General features: G+C 39.6%; 1 protein-coding gene and 1 pseudogene across 1 annotated transcript; both read right to left on the bottom strand.

Moving 5' to 3' along the window:
* LOC129361185 (MAGUK p55 subfamily member 4-like) overlaps positions 1–16,718 on the bottom strand; it is a 90,868-nt pseudogene that overhangs the window by 9,650 nt on the left and 64,500 nt on the right.
* Positions 4,978–16,632, bottom strand: LOC129361184 (olfactory receptor 4D9-like). The gene is made up of 3 exons (XM_055031916.1): positions 16,613–16,632; positions 14,274–15,056; positions 4,978–5,056 (listed from the first exon to the last, which is right to left on the bottom strand). Exons 1-3 carry the CDS (start codon positions 16,630–16,632, stop codon positions 4,978–4,980), a joined length of 882 nt encoding a protein of 293 aa, XP_054887891.1.

Raw genomic sequence — 16,718 nt, 5'->3', positions numbered from 1 at the left:
TTGTAAGGAAAACCTTACAAATCAATTTTGTTCATTTCTAATGATGATGCAGACGTTATTTCTGAAAGAGCTGCTTTTCTTTCTTCTTCTTGCTTGTTGTCAAGCAGCCTGTGATACTGCAGTCCTGCTTGTCTTCTTGTTGATCTCTTGCAACCGCTCCATTGTGGAATCGAATGTGTCGGTTATGGTCTGCAGCTTCTGAGTTCTTGCTGAGTTTGTTTCCTCTGTTCAGTTCCTTTGGGTTGCGGTATCCTGCAAAACTGTCTGCACAGGAACCGGCAGATGAAGAAGAGGAGGAGGAGGAGGAGAAAGAGCTGGAGGAAGCAGAGGACTGCGAGAGCCGTCCTGGATAAGGCGTGGGAGGTTTGCGGATCATCACCGGAGATGACGAGGAGATTCTTGGTGGCGGAGTTGGCCGACGGTTCGGGTTCGGCCTGCATGGAGGAGACGTGTCTGGGTGGTCTCTGGCCATGATCCCCTGGAGCTTATCGACCACCTCGGCGAGAAGGTTGAGGGCCTGGACGTTTTCTTCAACGCGGTCCGTGATCATTTCTGTCGCCGCCACCATTTTCTGCTCCAGGTGGCGTACGTCCTGGCTACTGTGCTCGAGACTGCTGGTCACGGTCTGAACCGTGGTCCTGAGCTCCTCCATGCTGCAGGTTTTTTTCAAACTCAGGAGGTCGATGATGTTTCTGCGGTTGCTGTTGAGGTTTGTTGTGATGCGGAGCCGAGTCGACTGCACATGAAGCCCTTAAAGACTCTTTCTGAAAATGCCTCACAGGATTTGGGAGAGTGCTGACTCCTTGTTGTCTAGAACAGGATTGAGTTGCAGGAATGACTGGTGCTGTGGACCCTACCAGGAGTAAGAATGCTCCTTGATTCCCCTCCTGGAGCAACCTTTTTGTACATGAGGGGAGAGTTGGGAAGACTGACAGTGTAGGCCGGGATTGGAGGGGGAGGGTAAGAATAGTCATCACTGCTCCCTCCGCTAGAAGCATCGTCTTCTTTGTTGGGCACAAGTCTCTCTGAAACATACCAATAGGTGAGAGCAAAAGAAGAAAAGCACAGAAGTTTATAAGGTGCATGAAAGCACAGCAATGGAGTCAAGTGATGTTTCTTTTCCAAGGTTTCATGTTGGCATGAAGGAAATGATGAAAGGAATGAATGTGCATTTGATGTGAAGATGCATGGATGTTGTTCCTATGAAATGTTTAAAGGATAAAGATGAATTCACTTCATGAAAGGATAATGCTAAGAACACTGGATGGATGCGATGATGATTGGTGATGGGTTGAGTCATCATAATTTTTCACCCTTGTGATTTTGGTGACAATGGAGACAAAACACCGGCTGGTTCTTTTCTTACCGGAACATGTTTCTGGGTTCAAGGCAGCCGGAGCCGAGTGGTTGAGCCCTTGCTTCCAAAGTTCTGTGTTTTGTGGACATAAACGACAACTTCCCGTCGACTCGTAACGGGGAAGAAAGTGGCAAGGCGGATGTCCGTGGAGAGGCAGAGGCCTAGCCTCGCTCTCGGCCATTCTAAGCTCCTCCCCAGACCACGCCCTCCTTGCGGGGATCAGGCGCTCCAACGTGAGTCGACGAAGACTGCTCCAACGGCTACAGACCACTCCGACCCGGTCTTCTGAACTTCTGCAACCCTTTTCACTCTTGGAGCATGAATAAGAAGAAACTCAGGTTTTTCTTAGGGTTTTAAGAGGGTTTTTGGTCAGTTGTCATTTTCTGTTTGGGCTTCACATTCTTGGAATAAACAACCTTTACAACGAAGAAATATTATGTCTTTGAACATTTTCAGGAAATCAATTAAGCAATGGTTAAGAGATAAGAAAAATTACACTATATTCACTAATGTCTTTATGTTTTTTCTTACAGAAACTCTACTTATATCTCACCAGAGGCTGGTTGTTCTTTACAAGACAAACGATCCTCATGGCCTCCTCGTCCTCTGGTAATTCATCGGGAAGCGGAGAAAGGACGGGTAAATAGTCAGACTGAGCCACGCTGTCGTGAGATGAAAGGAGGGCCTAGTGGACACATTCATGCATGTTCAGACAACATCAACAATGATTTAGGTAGGGAAGTTCTCCTGGAATCCAAAATCAAACCTGGACATGTGGTGAGCTGAGAGTTTGTAGAGCTCGAGCTTCAGCCGAAGGACGGTGCGCTCTTTGTATGATGGCCATGATCTGACGAAACAGGCAAGGAAATGGATGAATAGTGAATCATACGTTCTGACAATGTTTGATACCTGAATGAATATGACAGGGAACAGAGTGACATGAACATATTTCCTCCCAATTAATGTTTTTGTAGTTTGCCTTATTACACCTACAAAGTTTAGCGTATTTATTAGTTTGACAAAAATAACTGAGATTCTCTAGAATCCAAAAAATACTATTAAATCAACTGTCAGGCTTACAAGAATTGGGAAGTTTGATATTCATGGTCCTGATATGAAGTTGTAAAAATAATTGGTTAATAAGCAGATAAAACATGACAATATGAACAACACAGCTAGAAAGGCTATGTAGACCATGTCAGAAGAAACAGATCATCTTGTAAAACTTAGGGTGCATTCAGACCAAATAGTCCTGTGGACTCGGTTCAGTTGGGGACTAAAATGGCAACATCTGTTACATTTTCAGCACTATAGTTTGCTTTCAAAATGCACTGTGTCAACGACTAAAACTAACTGAAAACCTGTTTCCCCCTGTTGCCTGTGCACCAAGAACTACTGAAGGAATCGACACAAAACCTCTGAAGAAGACCAGCGCAACTTCCTTCTTCACAAATAGTAAACAGAAACGGAGCGGCGTCAGCTTTTAGTCATTGTAGGATTTCTTCATTCATATACATTACTGGTTTGGACATCGCCTGTTAGCCGCTAACGCTAGTGACGCTTCTGCATGCTCTGTTTACTATGCAGTGAGTCTGTCCACTAAACCAGGCGTTCACAAACATTCGAATAGCATAAGTGTTCACTTCAACCAAACTGAGACTTAATTCTGTGGTCCAAATCAGAGCTGGACTACAGAGCCACACCTCCCCAGAAAAAAAACAGACTCTCTAGGCAAACAACTAGAGTTTGATCAAATTGGAGTACACAGAGCTGGTGTGAATCCTCCCTTTCTCACCTCAAATAAGAGTCCGGAGGCACAAGGTAGAAGAGGACTTGGTGACAATCTCTGGAACTGCATCAGGCACTCGTAAATCTGAAGAGGTAAAACATATGATTGTATAGGAATTACCCAGCTGGATAGCAGGTTGCATGCTTTGCTAAAACATAGAAAGACCTTTAGTAAGGCGCGGAGCCATGGAGCGCTCAGTAGTTCATGCAGAAGCTGAGAGCCACTAATGTTTCTATTGACGGCTTCACCAACATCCTCCACAACACTGGATAACACTTCGCTGATCCCTGCAAGCATAACATAATAAAAACCTTAGAATATCATTATGCTACTGGCTATTGTAATGCCAAATACAAGTAAAATTTCTAAACAGCTGTGATTTTGTGGTGTCAGAAAATCATGGCAAAAATCTCATAGGCTTTTTTCCCCCCTTAGATCTCCTTAAAAATGTGTGTGCATCAGTGAAGCAATGTTCTAGATGACAGAACATGGCATGTTTTTTTATGTATCTAGAGGACAGTCGACGCAGTGCATGGCATTATGAACTCTTTTGGCTTTTTCAATTAAAACCCAGAGGCCAAACCCAAAAGTCAGTGGGTTCTTCACATTGATTGAAAATATATGGCCAAATGAACAAAGAAATTGATATTTGAACAACAAAAACAACTTTTCATTGCCATATCACTCCCCAGACCTACGTGCAACATGCCTGTTGGCTGAGCAGCAGAAAATTTAGAGTATCTAGGACCCTAACCAATCTAGAGAGAATTGTACTGCCCTGTCTGCAAAGTGGTAACAATAGGGGTACTAACTACCAATCATATTGTTTAAATAACCAATATTAATTGAGTTATCTCAAGCTCATTGAGTTGGCTCCACTTTTGTCTTAATTGAAAAAAGGTGCCAGATATGTCAGACTCTATTGAAGGTCTGATACAGGTGCGTGTCTCGGAACGTGTTTGTTTTCTCACCATCCTCCATAGTTTCTCTCATGGTGATCATCCAGAACCACCATAGAAGAAAAAAACGCTAATTCTCCTGTAAAGAAATCACACAAAACACATTACGATGTTATCACAGAGAAATATTGCCCTGTGTGGTCAGGACATTTTTTTATAATGCAAACTTAAAACAATGTATTTAGACATCACATGTTTTATAGGTATGCCTGTTTTCTGAAACAGGTCAACTGGTGCCAAAGAGAACCATGATATCACTTCAATCAAAGAGTAAACGTAAGCAACAACCCTAACCCTAACCCTAACCCCTAACCCAAGAACAAGACAAAACCCCAATGTTCTCAAACGAAAGATGAGCTTAGTAGTTCAGGTATCTAAATATTGTATATGATATGCTATTAATGCTTTTTGTGAGGTCAGGAAACTGACCTTGTCAAAACTCTAATCGATATCACTTTGGTGGTCCCTGGTTTTGATTTCAGTTTGTGGCTGGAGGTGTTGACAGATGGCTCATCTGAGCTTTCTGTCATAGCCTAAAGCAGCTCAAATTAAGGTGGACAGACAGAAGGCAGTTGCTGACTTTAATGCTTATCACTTTTGGCATCTGTGGAAAAACAAGCACATATAATCATGTTCCCAAGTGGAGGAGTTTAAGTAGCTCATGGTCTTGTTCAAGGATGAGGGGAAACTGGAGCAGGAGATTGATAGGCAGGTTGGCGCAGCGTCTGTACAGGTCTGTTGTGGTGATGAGAAAGCAGAGTCAAAAAGGCAAAGGTCTCAATTTACCAGTTAGATCTACATTCCTATCCTGATCTGTAGTCACACACATTGGGTGGTCACTGACAGAACGGGTGAGAAGCTCAGTCATCCGGTTAGGACTCAGGGTAGAGCTGCTGCTCTTCCATGTCGAGAGGAGTCAACTGAGCTGGCTTGGGCATCTTGTTGGGAGGCCTCCAAGGTCAGGTGTACCCGGCATGTTTAACCGAGAGGAGACCCAGAAGAAAACCCGGAACACACTGGAGGAACTGTGCTTCCTAGTTGACCTGGGACTGTCTTAGGGTTCCCCTGGAAGAGCTGGCCCAAACTGGGGGGAGAGGGAAGTCTGAGCCTTCTTACTGAGGTTGCTATCCCAACAGCCCAAAGCGGAAGATAGTGGTTGGATGGATAATAAATTAAAAACAAGCAGTGATTTGAAATTTGATTGATGGTATTTACAGAAAAAAATAGTGGTATTTTTGAAAGGCCTGGAGATAGGGTGAGGAAATCACTGCTTTATACCTATTTACCAGGTTATTCTGTATTTTCTATGAACCTGCTTCCTAATGTCCATTGTGACCATATTCTTGTTTAACAGAAAGGGTTTCTCCTAAGTCAACGACCCCACGCAGTCAGGAAGGCTTCCTTTGATAACATCTCATTAGTTGTTAGACAGTGAAAAGCTGCACTATATTCTAACTATAGGGGTAGCTGTCTATTTGATTGGATTGATACATTCTGGCTATAAGTCGGATCCATTTGCCTTGTAAAGTGCCTTGAGATCACATTTGTGCAAAATAAACTGAATGAACTTGAATAAAACAATTTGTTGGCATTTTGCCTGGTGAGAAAGACAATAATTGCTTGATTTAATTTTATTTTTTAAAAACAGTTACATTTGTGTACACCATACAGCATCAATACAGTTGCAGTGGACGTCTGATTTAATGTTAACCAGTTTAGTCAGTATTTTTCTCATCTGTACATTTAAATGCATAAAAAAAAAAAAAACTTACTTGCATCCGGTCAGCTTACAGACAACAGCATCCAATGTACCCTTCTCTGTTAGGTTTGGGTTTCCTGAGCGTGTTGATTTGAGACGGAGGGAATCAGCAGTGTGAGCATGTCAGCCGCAGCCAAAAGTGACTGACATGGAGGTTAGTTTACAACCAAACCCAACCTGACACTAATCCTCTTTAACCCGGCTTAATCTACCAACCTCTCCCTCTCCGCCGCCACTTCATCCCTCTTTCTCTGTGAAATTCTCAAATCTTTTTCTTGTTTTCTTTTGTATAGGACTCAATCCATTGTACTAGTTATTTTTTTTATGTTTTTGTGTTGTAAGGGAATTTCTCTTTTTCAAATTTTGTTTTACTTCCTTCCTGTTTTACTCGTTCTATGTAGCTCAGCGGATCACAAAGCTTCTTAGTCGGTCGCCGCTTTTAGCCACAGACACACAAACCCACACACTGTTCTTAGTGAGGACCTTTGTTTACATAATCTATTAACCTAACCTGATATCAGATTAGGTCTTGACCCGATTATCCAAGTGTTTAACTGTATGCAAATACTCCTTGAACTTTCTGAAAGGGAGAACTAAAACGCACTTTCTTACTTTTTTAAAGCTCCCCATTTGGGATGTAAAGGGCAACTTGGTGGCAAGTGGTCCTCATGTTGCTCTGACAAATAGACAAAAATGGAATAAATGCGTAGCTACGTTACATTAACATCTGGGCGCTGAAGACGCCAGCTGCTTGCAGCTGGGTGCGTGTGTGTGCGTGTGTTTGGAGTTATTCTGGTGCAAATGTCAGTGGGTCGCCTCTTTGGAGATTACCGCTGATCCCACAATCACAAAAACAGAAACGGAGAGGCCGCGCACAGGAAGAGATGGAAGAAAACATGGCTCCCACACACTGCATTGTCAACCATGCAGTATGCGTGTTAATACACCAATGTGACTTATATATCCATATAGTCGCCATAAAATAGATTTTGATTATTTTTTGTAGTAACATTAGCATCATTTTCCTCGCACAGGTTTACAAGATAATGTCAGAAGGTAAAACTGGCCAAAAATCAACCACCAGTTTCTAAAAAGATTGACAGAGACTGATAACATTTTCCTTGTTTTCAGTCTTTTAATTTGAAAAATTTGATAATTGTACATTAAAAACACTCAGCTCTCACACATAAATAATTTTGTATTTTAATGGTTCTATCACTCACCCACATCAAGTACATCTGTCATTTTGTGCCGTCTTTAAAATCTACAACACACAACAAGTACGTTGCAGTTCAAAGACTAAAATCAGATGAGTTTTTAGTCTGGATTTAAAAGAACTCAGTGTTTCAGCTGTTTTACAGTTTGCATTGAAAATTGTTTTGATTATAGCTTAAACATTTAAGTGTTACAAAAAGAAATCTAAACAGGGCAAAACGCATGTTCACAGTTTTCCCTTTCTACACTACTGCAAAAATATGAAGGCATAAATTACAAAATTGTACAAACAAGCACATAGTTCACTTATAACTGGAGATTTCAAACGTAGTGAGAAACATCTTAAATTTTAACACATCGTTAACAAATGGCTGAAGTAATTCACCATATTATGTTAAACAAATGAGGCAATACAATTTTTATTAATGTTTCCTTGTATTTGGACAGTAAATTTGATAAATTGCAAACCTTTAAATCATGCTAATGCAAACAAAATCGGCTATCTTCATCGGCATTTATGTGATGTAGAGATTAAAGGTAGGACAAATAACATTAAGCTTGAGTGTGCCAGCAGGTTCAGGGACAGAGAAGGAAGAAATTAGCTATTTGAAGACCCAGATGCAAGTCTTCCGGGTCATGATGGACATTAAGGCCATACTAGTGCCTTAATGTGCCACTATGACTGGTGGCACATTAGTCATACTATGATAAGGGCACTAGCCTTAATGTGGCAAGTGCCCTTCAGGAAAACCTTGAAGAAGAATTGTTGCTTTTCATAAACTAAATATAAGAAAACACCACAAAAAGAGTACTTTGATAAACATTTGTCTTTTACAAATGACTTTGTCACCAAGACTGTTTGTATGTGAACAAGCAGTGCAATGGAGCAGAAAATAGGATGATGAATGTTTGCAAAACTCCAGTGCAAAGATTGACAATGCCTGAGTATGTGTTGAACAACAATATAGTTCTTCAACAATATAGTTCACAATGGCTGCATAAAATGTCTGAGTCAAATGAAATGATGCAGAGGGTTTTCTACAAGCAGAATGATGTCTACAAGTTTGAGAACTACCTAAAAAGATTTTATATTTAGCATTCCTAAAATTCTGAATAAAGTTAAAGGATGAGTGAAGAATTTGGAAAATGGTGAGGTAATGATGTACTTAAATTCAGATCTATGAATTTAAATGTATTGATGTTTAAGCTTGCTGTCATAGTCCACTACTTTTGAAATATAAAATAAACAATTTGGCTTTTAGGTTGTCATCCATGGGAAACAAACCACCCCATTCATGTGATTTGTAAATTAATTTGTTTTGGAAAAATAAAACACCAACTTTTATTGTAGTAAAAGTTCAGTGGCTTGGCTCCACTTTTATCGGCTCTGTCCGAATCTCATGAGATATTGACCTGTTGACCAACTCTACAATTACTTTTGTTTGTGATGAGAGAAAATTAAGGAGAACGTTTGGGTGCTATCTAGGGAATCTGTAATGACTTGTATGATCCATCATATTAGGTCAGATCAAAGCATCTTTCTGATCACGTAGATGTATGCAACAACATCCCAAGAGTCCTTCTCACTGTGTCCAACTGGGTCCTCATTAGTGGTTCCAGATTGGCTGTAGACATCCAGTTCCTGGGGGAAGCTCTGCTGTTTACCAAAGTGTCCATGGAGGACATTAATGACAGTGGCGATTCAAAGTATCCAGGATGCCAAGATGTAACAATTAGTGTCAAAACTTGCTTCATGGGCTGTTGGTTCTTTGGAAACAAACTGCCGAAGTTGAGTGTGAACGTGGAACGTGAAGAATCTAATATTACCGCCGTTATCAGTCAAAATAACCCGACAGTTTTGAAAGTACAGAACTTTTTGATGCCAATGGGTTGAAAATATCAAAACTGATCAGTAGTTTAAGTGTCCTGTAGAAAATGGCCAATTCTTCCAACTCAAAGACAGGATAAACCCCATCTGCTCATTGTTTTCTATCTCAAATATACATCGTGTGCCACGTTTTGTCTTTATTGGTTGGGTTGTACAGTTAATGACAGCAAATGAATTTTCTCAGATCCATATAGGCCTTTTTACAGGGAACTTCTAAACACAGACTACCTCTTCTTTGCCTTTTCATGGGCAAAGAAGAGGTAGTTTGTGTTTAGACTCAGGTGCTCAGTTACAATACATAAATAAGAACAAATAAGTCGCAGCAACACTACAGTTTATACTATATATTTCTCACCTACAAACTAACTGTCCCCTGTCATTCAGTCAATTCAGAGAATAAGATTTGTGGCCAAGTCCGACCTACCATGTCTTAAATTGGTAATAGCATAGCTCACATTGGAGCATGCAGAGCACATAGTCACTTTAAAGAGCACTTTGAAAGGAATCAATGTTAAAGGGTGTATCATGTCATAATATCTCGTCAATCATCCTGGTAATGTTGCTTTAACTTAGTCTAAGCAACATTGCCATTCCCATGGCAATAATCTCCCACAGCATCAACGGGGGCCTACTCACGCAATGCACTGCCTATGAACTATTGCATTCTGGGTGCTAAAAGAGTCAGTAAAACTAGTTAGTGAAAGTCACCACGAACAAATTGATCATTTGTACGTGTATCAGACAACATTACTGGCATTTGACTGAGCTCAGGGCTCGTATCATGATCATACAGCACTGGATTCTCCACATCATCAGGTTTCAGACCTGAAATAAAATCAACTATTAATATCCCACGTACAGAGAGTCATTAGCCCCACAGTAGAAATACCAGTGGTGCTGCCCTCGAGTAATGGTTGCAGTCAATGCAGTGTCCGGCAAAGCTTTGTTGACCGTGAGGACCGAAATAGTGTCTGGTTTACAAAATATATTAAAAATATTACAGTGAGTGCAGCAATATACATTTATTGAATATAACATTACATCTTTAAAGAATTCAGACGCCTCAACAAAGTATGTTAAGTATATAAACAGTTTGAATTATAAATAGTTACAGCTAAGTGAAACATCTATCTATCTGTCTGTCTGTCTGTCTGTCTGTCTGTCTGTCTGTCTGTCTGTCTGTCTGTCTGTCTATCTATCTATCTATCTATCTATCTATCTGTTTTGTATTGTGTTTTTGCTATGTCTATTCACCTTGTTATAGTTTTTAATTGTCACACCTGCTTTGCATCTATTTATACCTGTCAATAAAAATAATCAGTTTCCCAAAATGACTCCAAAGTCTTTGTCTTTGACTAAGTTTGTTACCTTTGATTATTCAGGTAAGGCCTTCTTCTATTTTGTACTTCGTGTTTTTTGAACATCCAAATCAGAAGCGTCTTTTATTTTGTTGTAAAAAAAAAAGATTTTTGACCTTAAAACTGTCTCTACATTTGCTTCTTTTTAATATATTACAATATATGTGGTTTAGTTTTTCCCTAAGACAAAGTCTTTAGTCGGTGAAAGTTGCAGAATGGACAATTTTGCATACTGATAGCTTCCAAGTGTCAAAGTTTGTTCACATTTCACATCATAGCCTCTTCACTGTTTTTTGTAAGACAAATGTCAGTTTTTCAAATCCTAAATCAGCAATTATCCAGCAACATTAGACTTTAAAAGCCAGCTATATCTATACCATATCAATGATATGTTTTTATGTATTTATTTATTTTAACATTACGCATAGCTACATCAACATGTGGGTGAAAGAAAGTTTTTCATAACCGGACTAGTTTAACAACACTTTGTGACTTCAGACGACAGAATCCTAAATCCCAGTGGTCCAGCTCATTGTAGCCACTGGGTGATAATTAGCTGTTCTGGTTTGGTTCTAGTCAGGCCAGTCCTCTGAGGCCGCTCCTGTTTACCTCAGTGCAGTTAAAACACATGGGAGGCCAAACAAAAGACACAAATCACAGTCATTAATGAACTCTGACAGGTCAAGAGAGACCGCTTAGCTCATTCTCAGTCACGGGTCTGCAGGGCCATGCCGAAGTTCTCTAAACATATTGCATCACGCTAAGCGGACCTGGCTCTTTCCTTTCAACTTTGACACACACACTCGCAATGCAACGCAACAACTTTCGTCACTTTCCGAACAACTTTCTGGTAACTTTCTAACTCTGAGGCACACCTGGTTTGAGGCTTTCACAAATGAAGTAATTAATATAGACATAATTTAGTTTTGGCAGCAGATAAAGATGGGAATACACCCTTCACAGAAATATTAAAGAATAATAGTTTGTACCTGATTTTAATAAACAATTGTTCCATGCTTTTCTAAATAGAAAATCAACATTTGTAAAAATTATTAGTGAAAAGGCCAAACCATGTGAGATCTTTCACAAATGTGCTGGAGAAAACAGATGTCTTTAATCCTCTCTTTCTCCAGATATCAGATGGCTGACGACATTAATGTCCACAGTTAATGACATTTTGCTACCAATTCAGCAAAATGTGACTTCAGAGGACAGAATCATAAACACACCTGTCGTGGCGTGTTTAGGCGCCACGACAGGCATCAGAAGTGAGGGATGGGAATATTGAACAGAGCAAATGCGTTTGTTATTTTTGCCAGTATAGCCAGGGCTTCCACTTGTGTAAGTCAAGCTAGCATCCCTAGTTGAGGCTGATAGACGGCGATATTTACAAAAGTTGGAATAGCTTACAAACCGGTCCATACGTTCTCCTTTCTGAAATGTTTGTTGATTTGATCAAATCTACCTGAGAACACGTCAAATGATTTATGCAATTAGGTCAGAAACAACATTTCCCATTACAGCGTACCTGAAAGGTACGAAAGTCTAGATGCTAACCATTCTTTTTTTCATACATGCCAAGCTACATGATGGTGTACTTTCTCTATGGTTACACATGATTAGATGCCTACCTTCTTCACTTTCCCATATTCAATAGTCTTACTATTCTTACTTACTAATGAAGTTTATGAATGTTAATGTTCTTTTAAAAGGTGTTTTGCTGGAAATTGCTGCAGTACTGGTGAAATTTGACTCCAGCTCTGTGTTGGTTCGAAGTCAGATGTAAGGGGCCACACTTAAAGGATTTCACTATTCTCTCCTTGGGTCAGAATAAGATCCTCACCAAAGGTTTAGGAATCAGAAGAAGAAAGAAAATGTTGTTTTGGGGGAGGGTCAGGCAGGACTTTTGATCAGCAGTGGTTTTCCAACGCTGTCATAATTTCTGGATTTATGGATAAGAGCCCTATCTGTGGAGTCAAGAAAACTTCAGAAATTGGTTTGTTACCAATTCCAGATTGCTACATATCAAAGAATATAATCTAAGGACTAATATAATCTAAGGAATCAAACATAATCTAAATTCCTTTAGATTATGTTGTTTTGTATGTTTTCTTTTTATTTTTACCCTACTTCATGCTGTCAGACTGGTTCTATAGTTGTGATTTCCCTATTTGAAATTTCTGGTAGCGATCAGGTCTGGATGTGGGAGGTGAAACTGAAAACTTGATTAACCTCATGCTAATTAAATGACGGATATTTACAACTTTCCTCTTAGTCTTCAATAATACTGATTTGACAGAGAGAGTTATGCATAAAGAAGATTTTCACATGTGGGAGGATTTTCGTCCTTTGTCTCATCTGTCAAAATTAAAAAATGCTAACTTTCTTTCATCTCCTTGAAACAAAGTATTTAAATAATTCATTTCAAACATTTCTTCTGGTGTTTTCTTTTTAATTCCTGCCACTTCAGAGATCAGGTTTGTTCATGAGATCTAAGACCTGGTTTTATTGGGTTTGTGTATCATCATGGCCTTGTGAAATGTTTGGACTGGTTGTCAGAAATAAAATTTCATCGAGAGGTTTTGTGTAATTCTGCTGTTTAAAAACTTGCTTTAAATTAAAATCTCCTGTAGTTCTAAGTTCACATGAATTTTTCATAGCCATAGTTTTGCACTTGTTCTCTACTGTCATGGCATTGGTCGTCATTAGTTATATTTCCTTGAGTACCGTTTTGGGGAAAAATACTCTTAGAAGAAATTCTGCTGCACAAAGCCTCTTTCCTTGAGTGATATGTTATTGCTGCTGGTCTCTCCACTTCAAAAAAAACTTCACTGAATAAAGACATTTTCAAGCAAACCTGCAAAAGGGTCTTGAGCCCCTGCCCTTTATATCCTTGATGCCCCTAGTGTGTTTTTTTGAGGGTTTTTTTTTCCAAAATGTTTTTTTTTTTTTTTTCTATTTTTTATATGTATGTCAGGAGGCCTGCTTATGCCCCTCATTAATAATATTTAGCTAAAAATAATAATTCACCAAAATAAACTAGTCTGACTGCCCTCAGTCTAATAATGACTCAGTTCGTCTTCCTCCATGTTGTTCATGGATCTGTGCCTCTAACTATCAAATTATAGAAAAGAATATTTTGTTTATACACTGGTTTGTGAATAAAAACATAGGTCTGATGTTGACATAAGAAAAAAATGTTTCTATTTATATTTTAATTATTGTCCTCAATAGTGGGACTTATTATGACTTATTACTATGTAATAATAACCCAGAAATAGTCCAAATTAGAATGTATTTTTATTTCTTTCCCACTTATGGAAAGTTTCTGTTTATATAGGTTTGTAGTGTAAGTAAGGCTTATAGTATTCAATCATGCTGCATAACTGATCAATAGATTATTGCGAGGGAATGCAAAAGAAAAAAAAAATCCCATGTCCCCTGGAGGCCTCCGTACGAACCAATGGCGCCCCCTGGAGAGCGCAAAACTGTAAAATTGTTCCATATGTCTTTATAATTTTTTTTTGTAGCGTATCATGAAGGAATATTTAAATAACATTTGAAATACACAGGGGAGACTTTGAGAATTTATCTTTTAATTTATTTTAGTCCTAAAACATTCTTAAGTACAACACCACAACAGACATACATTGATAATTGATATATATCCATTAAAAAAAATATTTACAATGAAAGGCCAAATAAAAAGAAAAAATTGCTTTCTTTAGGTTTAATGAACAACCGATTTCAAAAAAATCTTTCATATTAAGGTAGATATTGTTCTTCATTATTACAAATATTCGACACAGAGTGACTAATATTATTAAGATGAATTGATAATGAGCACAGCACTGCTGAATCTGAGAATCACACTAAAGACAGGTAATATCAATGTATATATAGTAAGGTAAAAGAGAAGGACAAAAATGACAAAACCTCAAAACAAACAGTGACTTTGTCCCCGTTTGGGAGAACAACCTTCTCAGGTGTTTATAGATTTCTCTCATTTTCAGCCCGTAAATGACTGGATTAAGAAGAGGACTGCACATTATTACACACATTGTCATCACGAACCGTACAGCCTTTGAAATGTCAGATTCCAGTCTCAGAATAATCATGTCATAAGCAAACAAACAGGAGTAGTTGATTAAAACCAGCAGGTGCGGTAAACACGTCTGTGCAGCTTTTTTCCTCACTTCCCCACAGCTTCTATAGGCCACTATAAATATAACTGTGTAAGTGAAGAGTAGGAAAACCATCGGAAAAACAGCAACGTTGAATAAAACAACAAGGCCGTACGTCAACAAGGCTTTTGAAGCCATGCAGAAAAGTTGATTCACTGAATTGTTGCAAGAAATGCCTTTCAAAGTGAAGCTGCAGAGCTTGGAATTGGCATTTCCAATAAAGGGCACAACGGTGTGGCAAGCAGGCACAAACCAAGCCAGAACGAGGAAAACACTCACTGTTCCTTTTTTCATGATCATGTGATATTGCAGAGGTTTACATATCGACACAAACCTGTCAAAAGCCATGGCTGCTAACAGCAAGTACTCTGAACAGCTTAGAGTGTAAAAAGCAAATGCCTGAATGAGACAAGCCTCATAAGACAGAATCTGCTTCTCCGATAAGAAGTCAATCAGAAGCTTTGGGTAGATCGAAGAACTGAAAAGGATAGAGTTGAACAACAAAGCAGCAATAAAGATATACATGGGCTCATGGACAGTGGCGGAGCTAGACTTTTTTCAAGGGGTGGCCAAAGGGTGAGCAAGGCTTTATCAGAGGGGTCCATCTACAAATGATGAACGAAAGGAAACAAATATTTTCTCACACTCACTCAAATTAAAATGGTTTATGTAATTAAGATTTGACCAAACAAGACGTTAAACGGCACTATGGAACAGAGAACATGTAAATGTAAACTCAGAGCCCAGAATATGACCAAAAACAAATTCTCAACAATAAATAAACTGGTGCTTTTGGCGTGCAATAGGTTGTGTGGGTAGGGGGAGTTCAGTGCCATTTCCTTCTGCTTCACTGTCTTCCTCCCCAGAGTCTGACTGAATCTGTATCACCCTCATCTCTCTCTGGAACTTAATTGGAAATGCATAAACAGACACAATAAAAAATGCAAAAAGTATCATGCTAATCTTTAGAATTAGGCTTATTGGATTTTAATACTTAATAACTCTCTGTCACAGCCTCTAACCCGCTGGTGATACACTTGGCCTGGAGTCTCCTGGCTGGATTCTCCAGGTTGGTCACTGCTGCAGGGTTCTGTATGGTCCTGGTCACTGCTGCAGGGTTCTGTCTGGTCCTGGTCACTGCTGCAGGGTTCTGTCTGGTCCTGGTCACTGCTGCAGGGTTCTGTCTGGTCCTGGTCGCTGCTGCAGGGTTCTGTCTGGTCCTGGTCGCTGCTGCAGGGTTCTGTCTGGTCCTGGTCACTGCTGCAGGGTTCTGTCTGGTCCTGGTCGCTGCTGCAGGGTTCTGTCTGGTCCTGGTCGCTGCTGCAGGGTTCTGTATGGTCCTGGTCACTGCTGCAGGGTTCTGTCTGGTCCTGGTCACTGCTGCAGGGTTCTGTCTGGTCCTGGTCACTGCTGCAGGGTTCTGTCTGGTCCTGGTCACTGCTGCAGGGTTCTGTCTGGTCCTGGTCACTGCTGCAGGGTTCTGTCTGGTCCTAGTTTTTGCCTCTTTAAGAAGAACTGGGAGATATTCCCTTTTCTCTTCATTTGAGCTCTACACAAAATAAGAGCCTGGTATTTAGACTCCATGACTGTTTGGCAGAGACAACACTATTTTAACTATTATTTAAACTATAGTTTTTAGTTTTCTGTAGCTAGCTAAAATAATACTAAATTAAAAATACATTAATTAAAATTAATTAATATAACTAGTGAGGTTATAATTCAAAGCTTTCATATGACATAGCCTACTTACATTACATTACATTATAAAACTTAATGGTTTTTCACATATTCTTACCACACATTTCAAGCAAGAGCTGGGAGAAATAAAACATTAGAGGGCAGCATGTGCACTAAAACATATGTTAAAAGAATCTGTCTAAAACGATCTATCAGCACTAGCATGGCTAATATAATAAACGAGGCACTACGCAGCAGTACACAACCATTTTTTTTTTCTTTTTAGAAATGTATGACAAGTGCCGCCTCTCATTAGGAAGGTAACAGCGGTTACCGCTGAGCGGTGAAATGGAAATACCTGCAAAACTCCTCCACAATGTACTCTAAAGCCGTTGATGTGTTTTGGATCAAGCAGAACCCACATACCAATGAACAGCGTCGGACATCGAGCTGCCTTCAGGGACAGTCGGAAATTACAGTTTTCCTGGCAAATCTTTGCCGATCTCATAAGTATTATATTTTAAAATTACCA

The sequence above is a fragment of the Poeciliopsis prolifica genome, unplaced genomic scaffold, assembly GCF_027474105.1.
Source record: "Poeciliopsis prolifica strain line A6 unplaced genomic scaffold, Auburn_PproV2 SCAFFOLD007, whole genome shotgun sequence".
In the NCBI taxonomy this organism is placed as follows: domain Eukaryota; kingdom Metazoa; phylum Chordata; class Actinopteri; order Cyprinodontiformes; family Poeciliidae; genus Poeciliopsis; species Poeciliopsis prolifica.
Note: the sequence above shows the minus strand (reverse complement) of the source record. Positions and strands in the feature narration are given on the sequence as shown.

What these genes read in the sequence shown, in the direction of transcription:
- LOC129361184 (XM_055031916.1), bottom strand. Translation starts at nt 16,632, where the DNA reads ATGTCCGACGCTGTTCATTG. An exon ending in ATGTCCGACGCTGTTCATTG is followed by an intron (nt 15,057 to 16,612) that starts GTATGTGGGTTC and finishes AAAAAAGTCTAG; the next exon opens with CTCCGCCACTGTCCATGAGC. An exon ending in CAAACGGGGACAAAGTCACT is followed by an intron (nt 5,057 to 14,273) that starts GTTTGTTTTGAG and finishes CTGACCTTGGAG; the next exon opens with GCCTCCCAACAAGATGCCCA.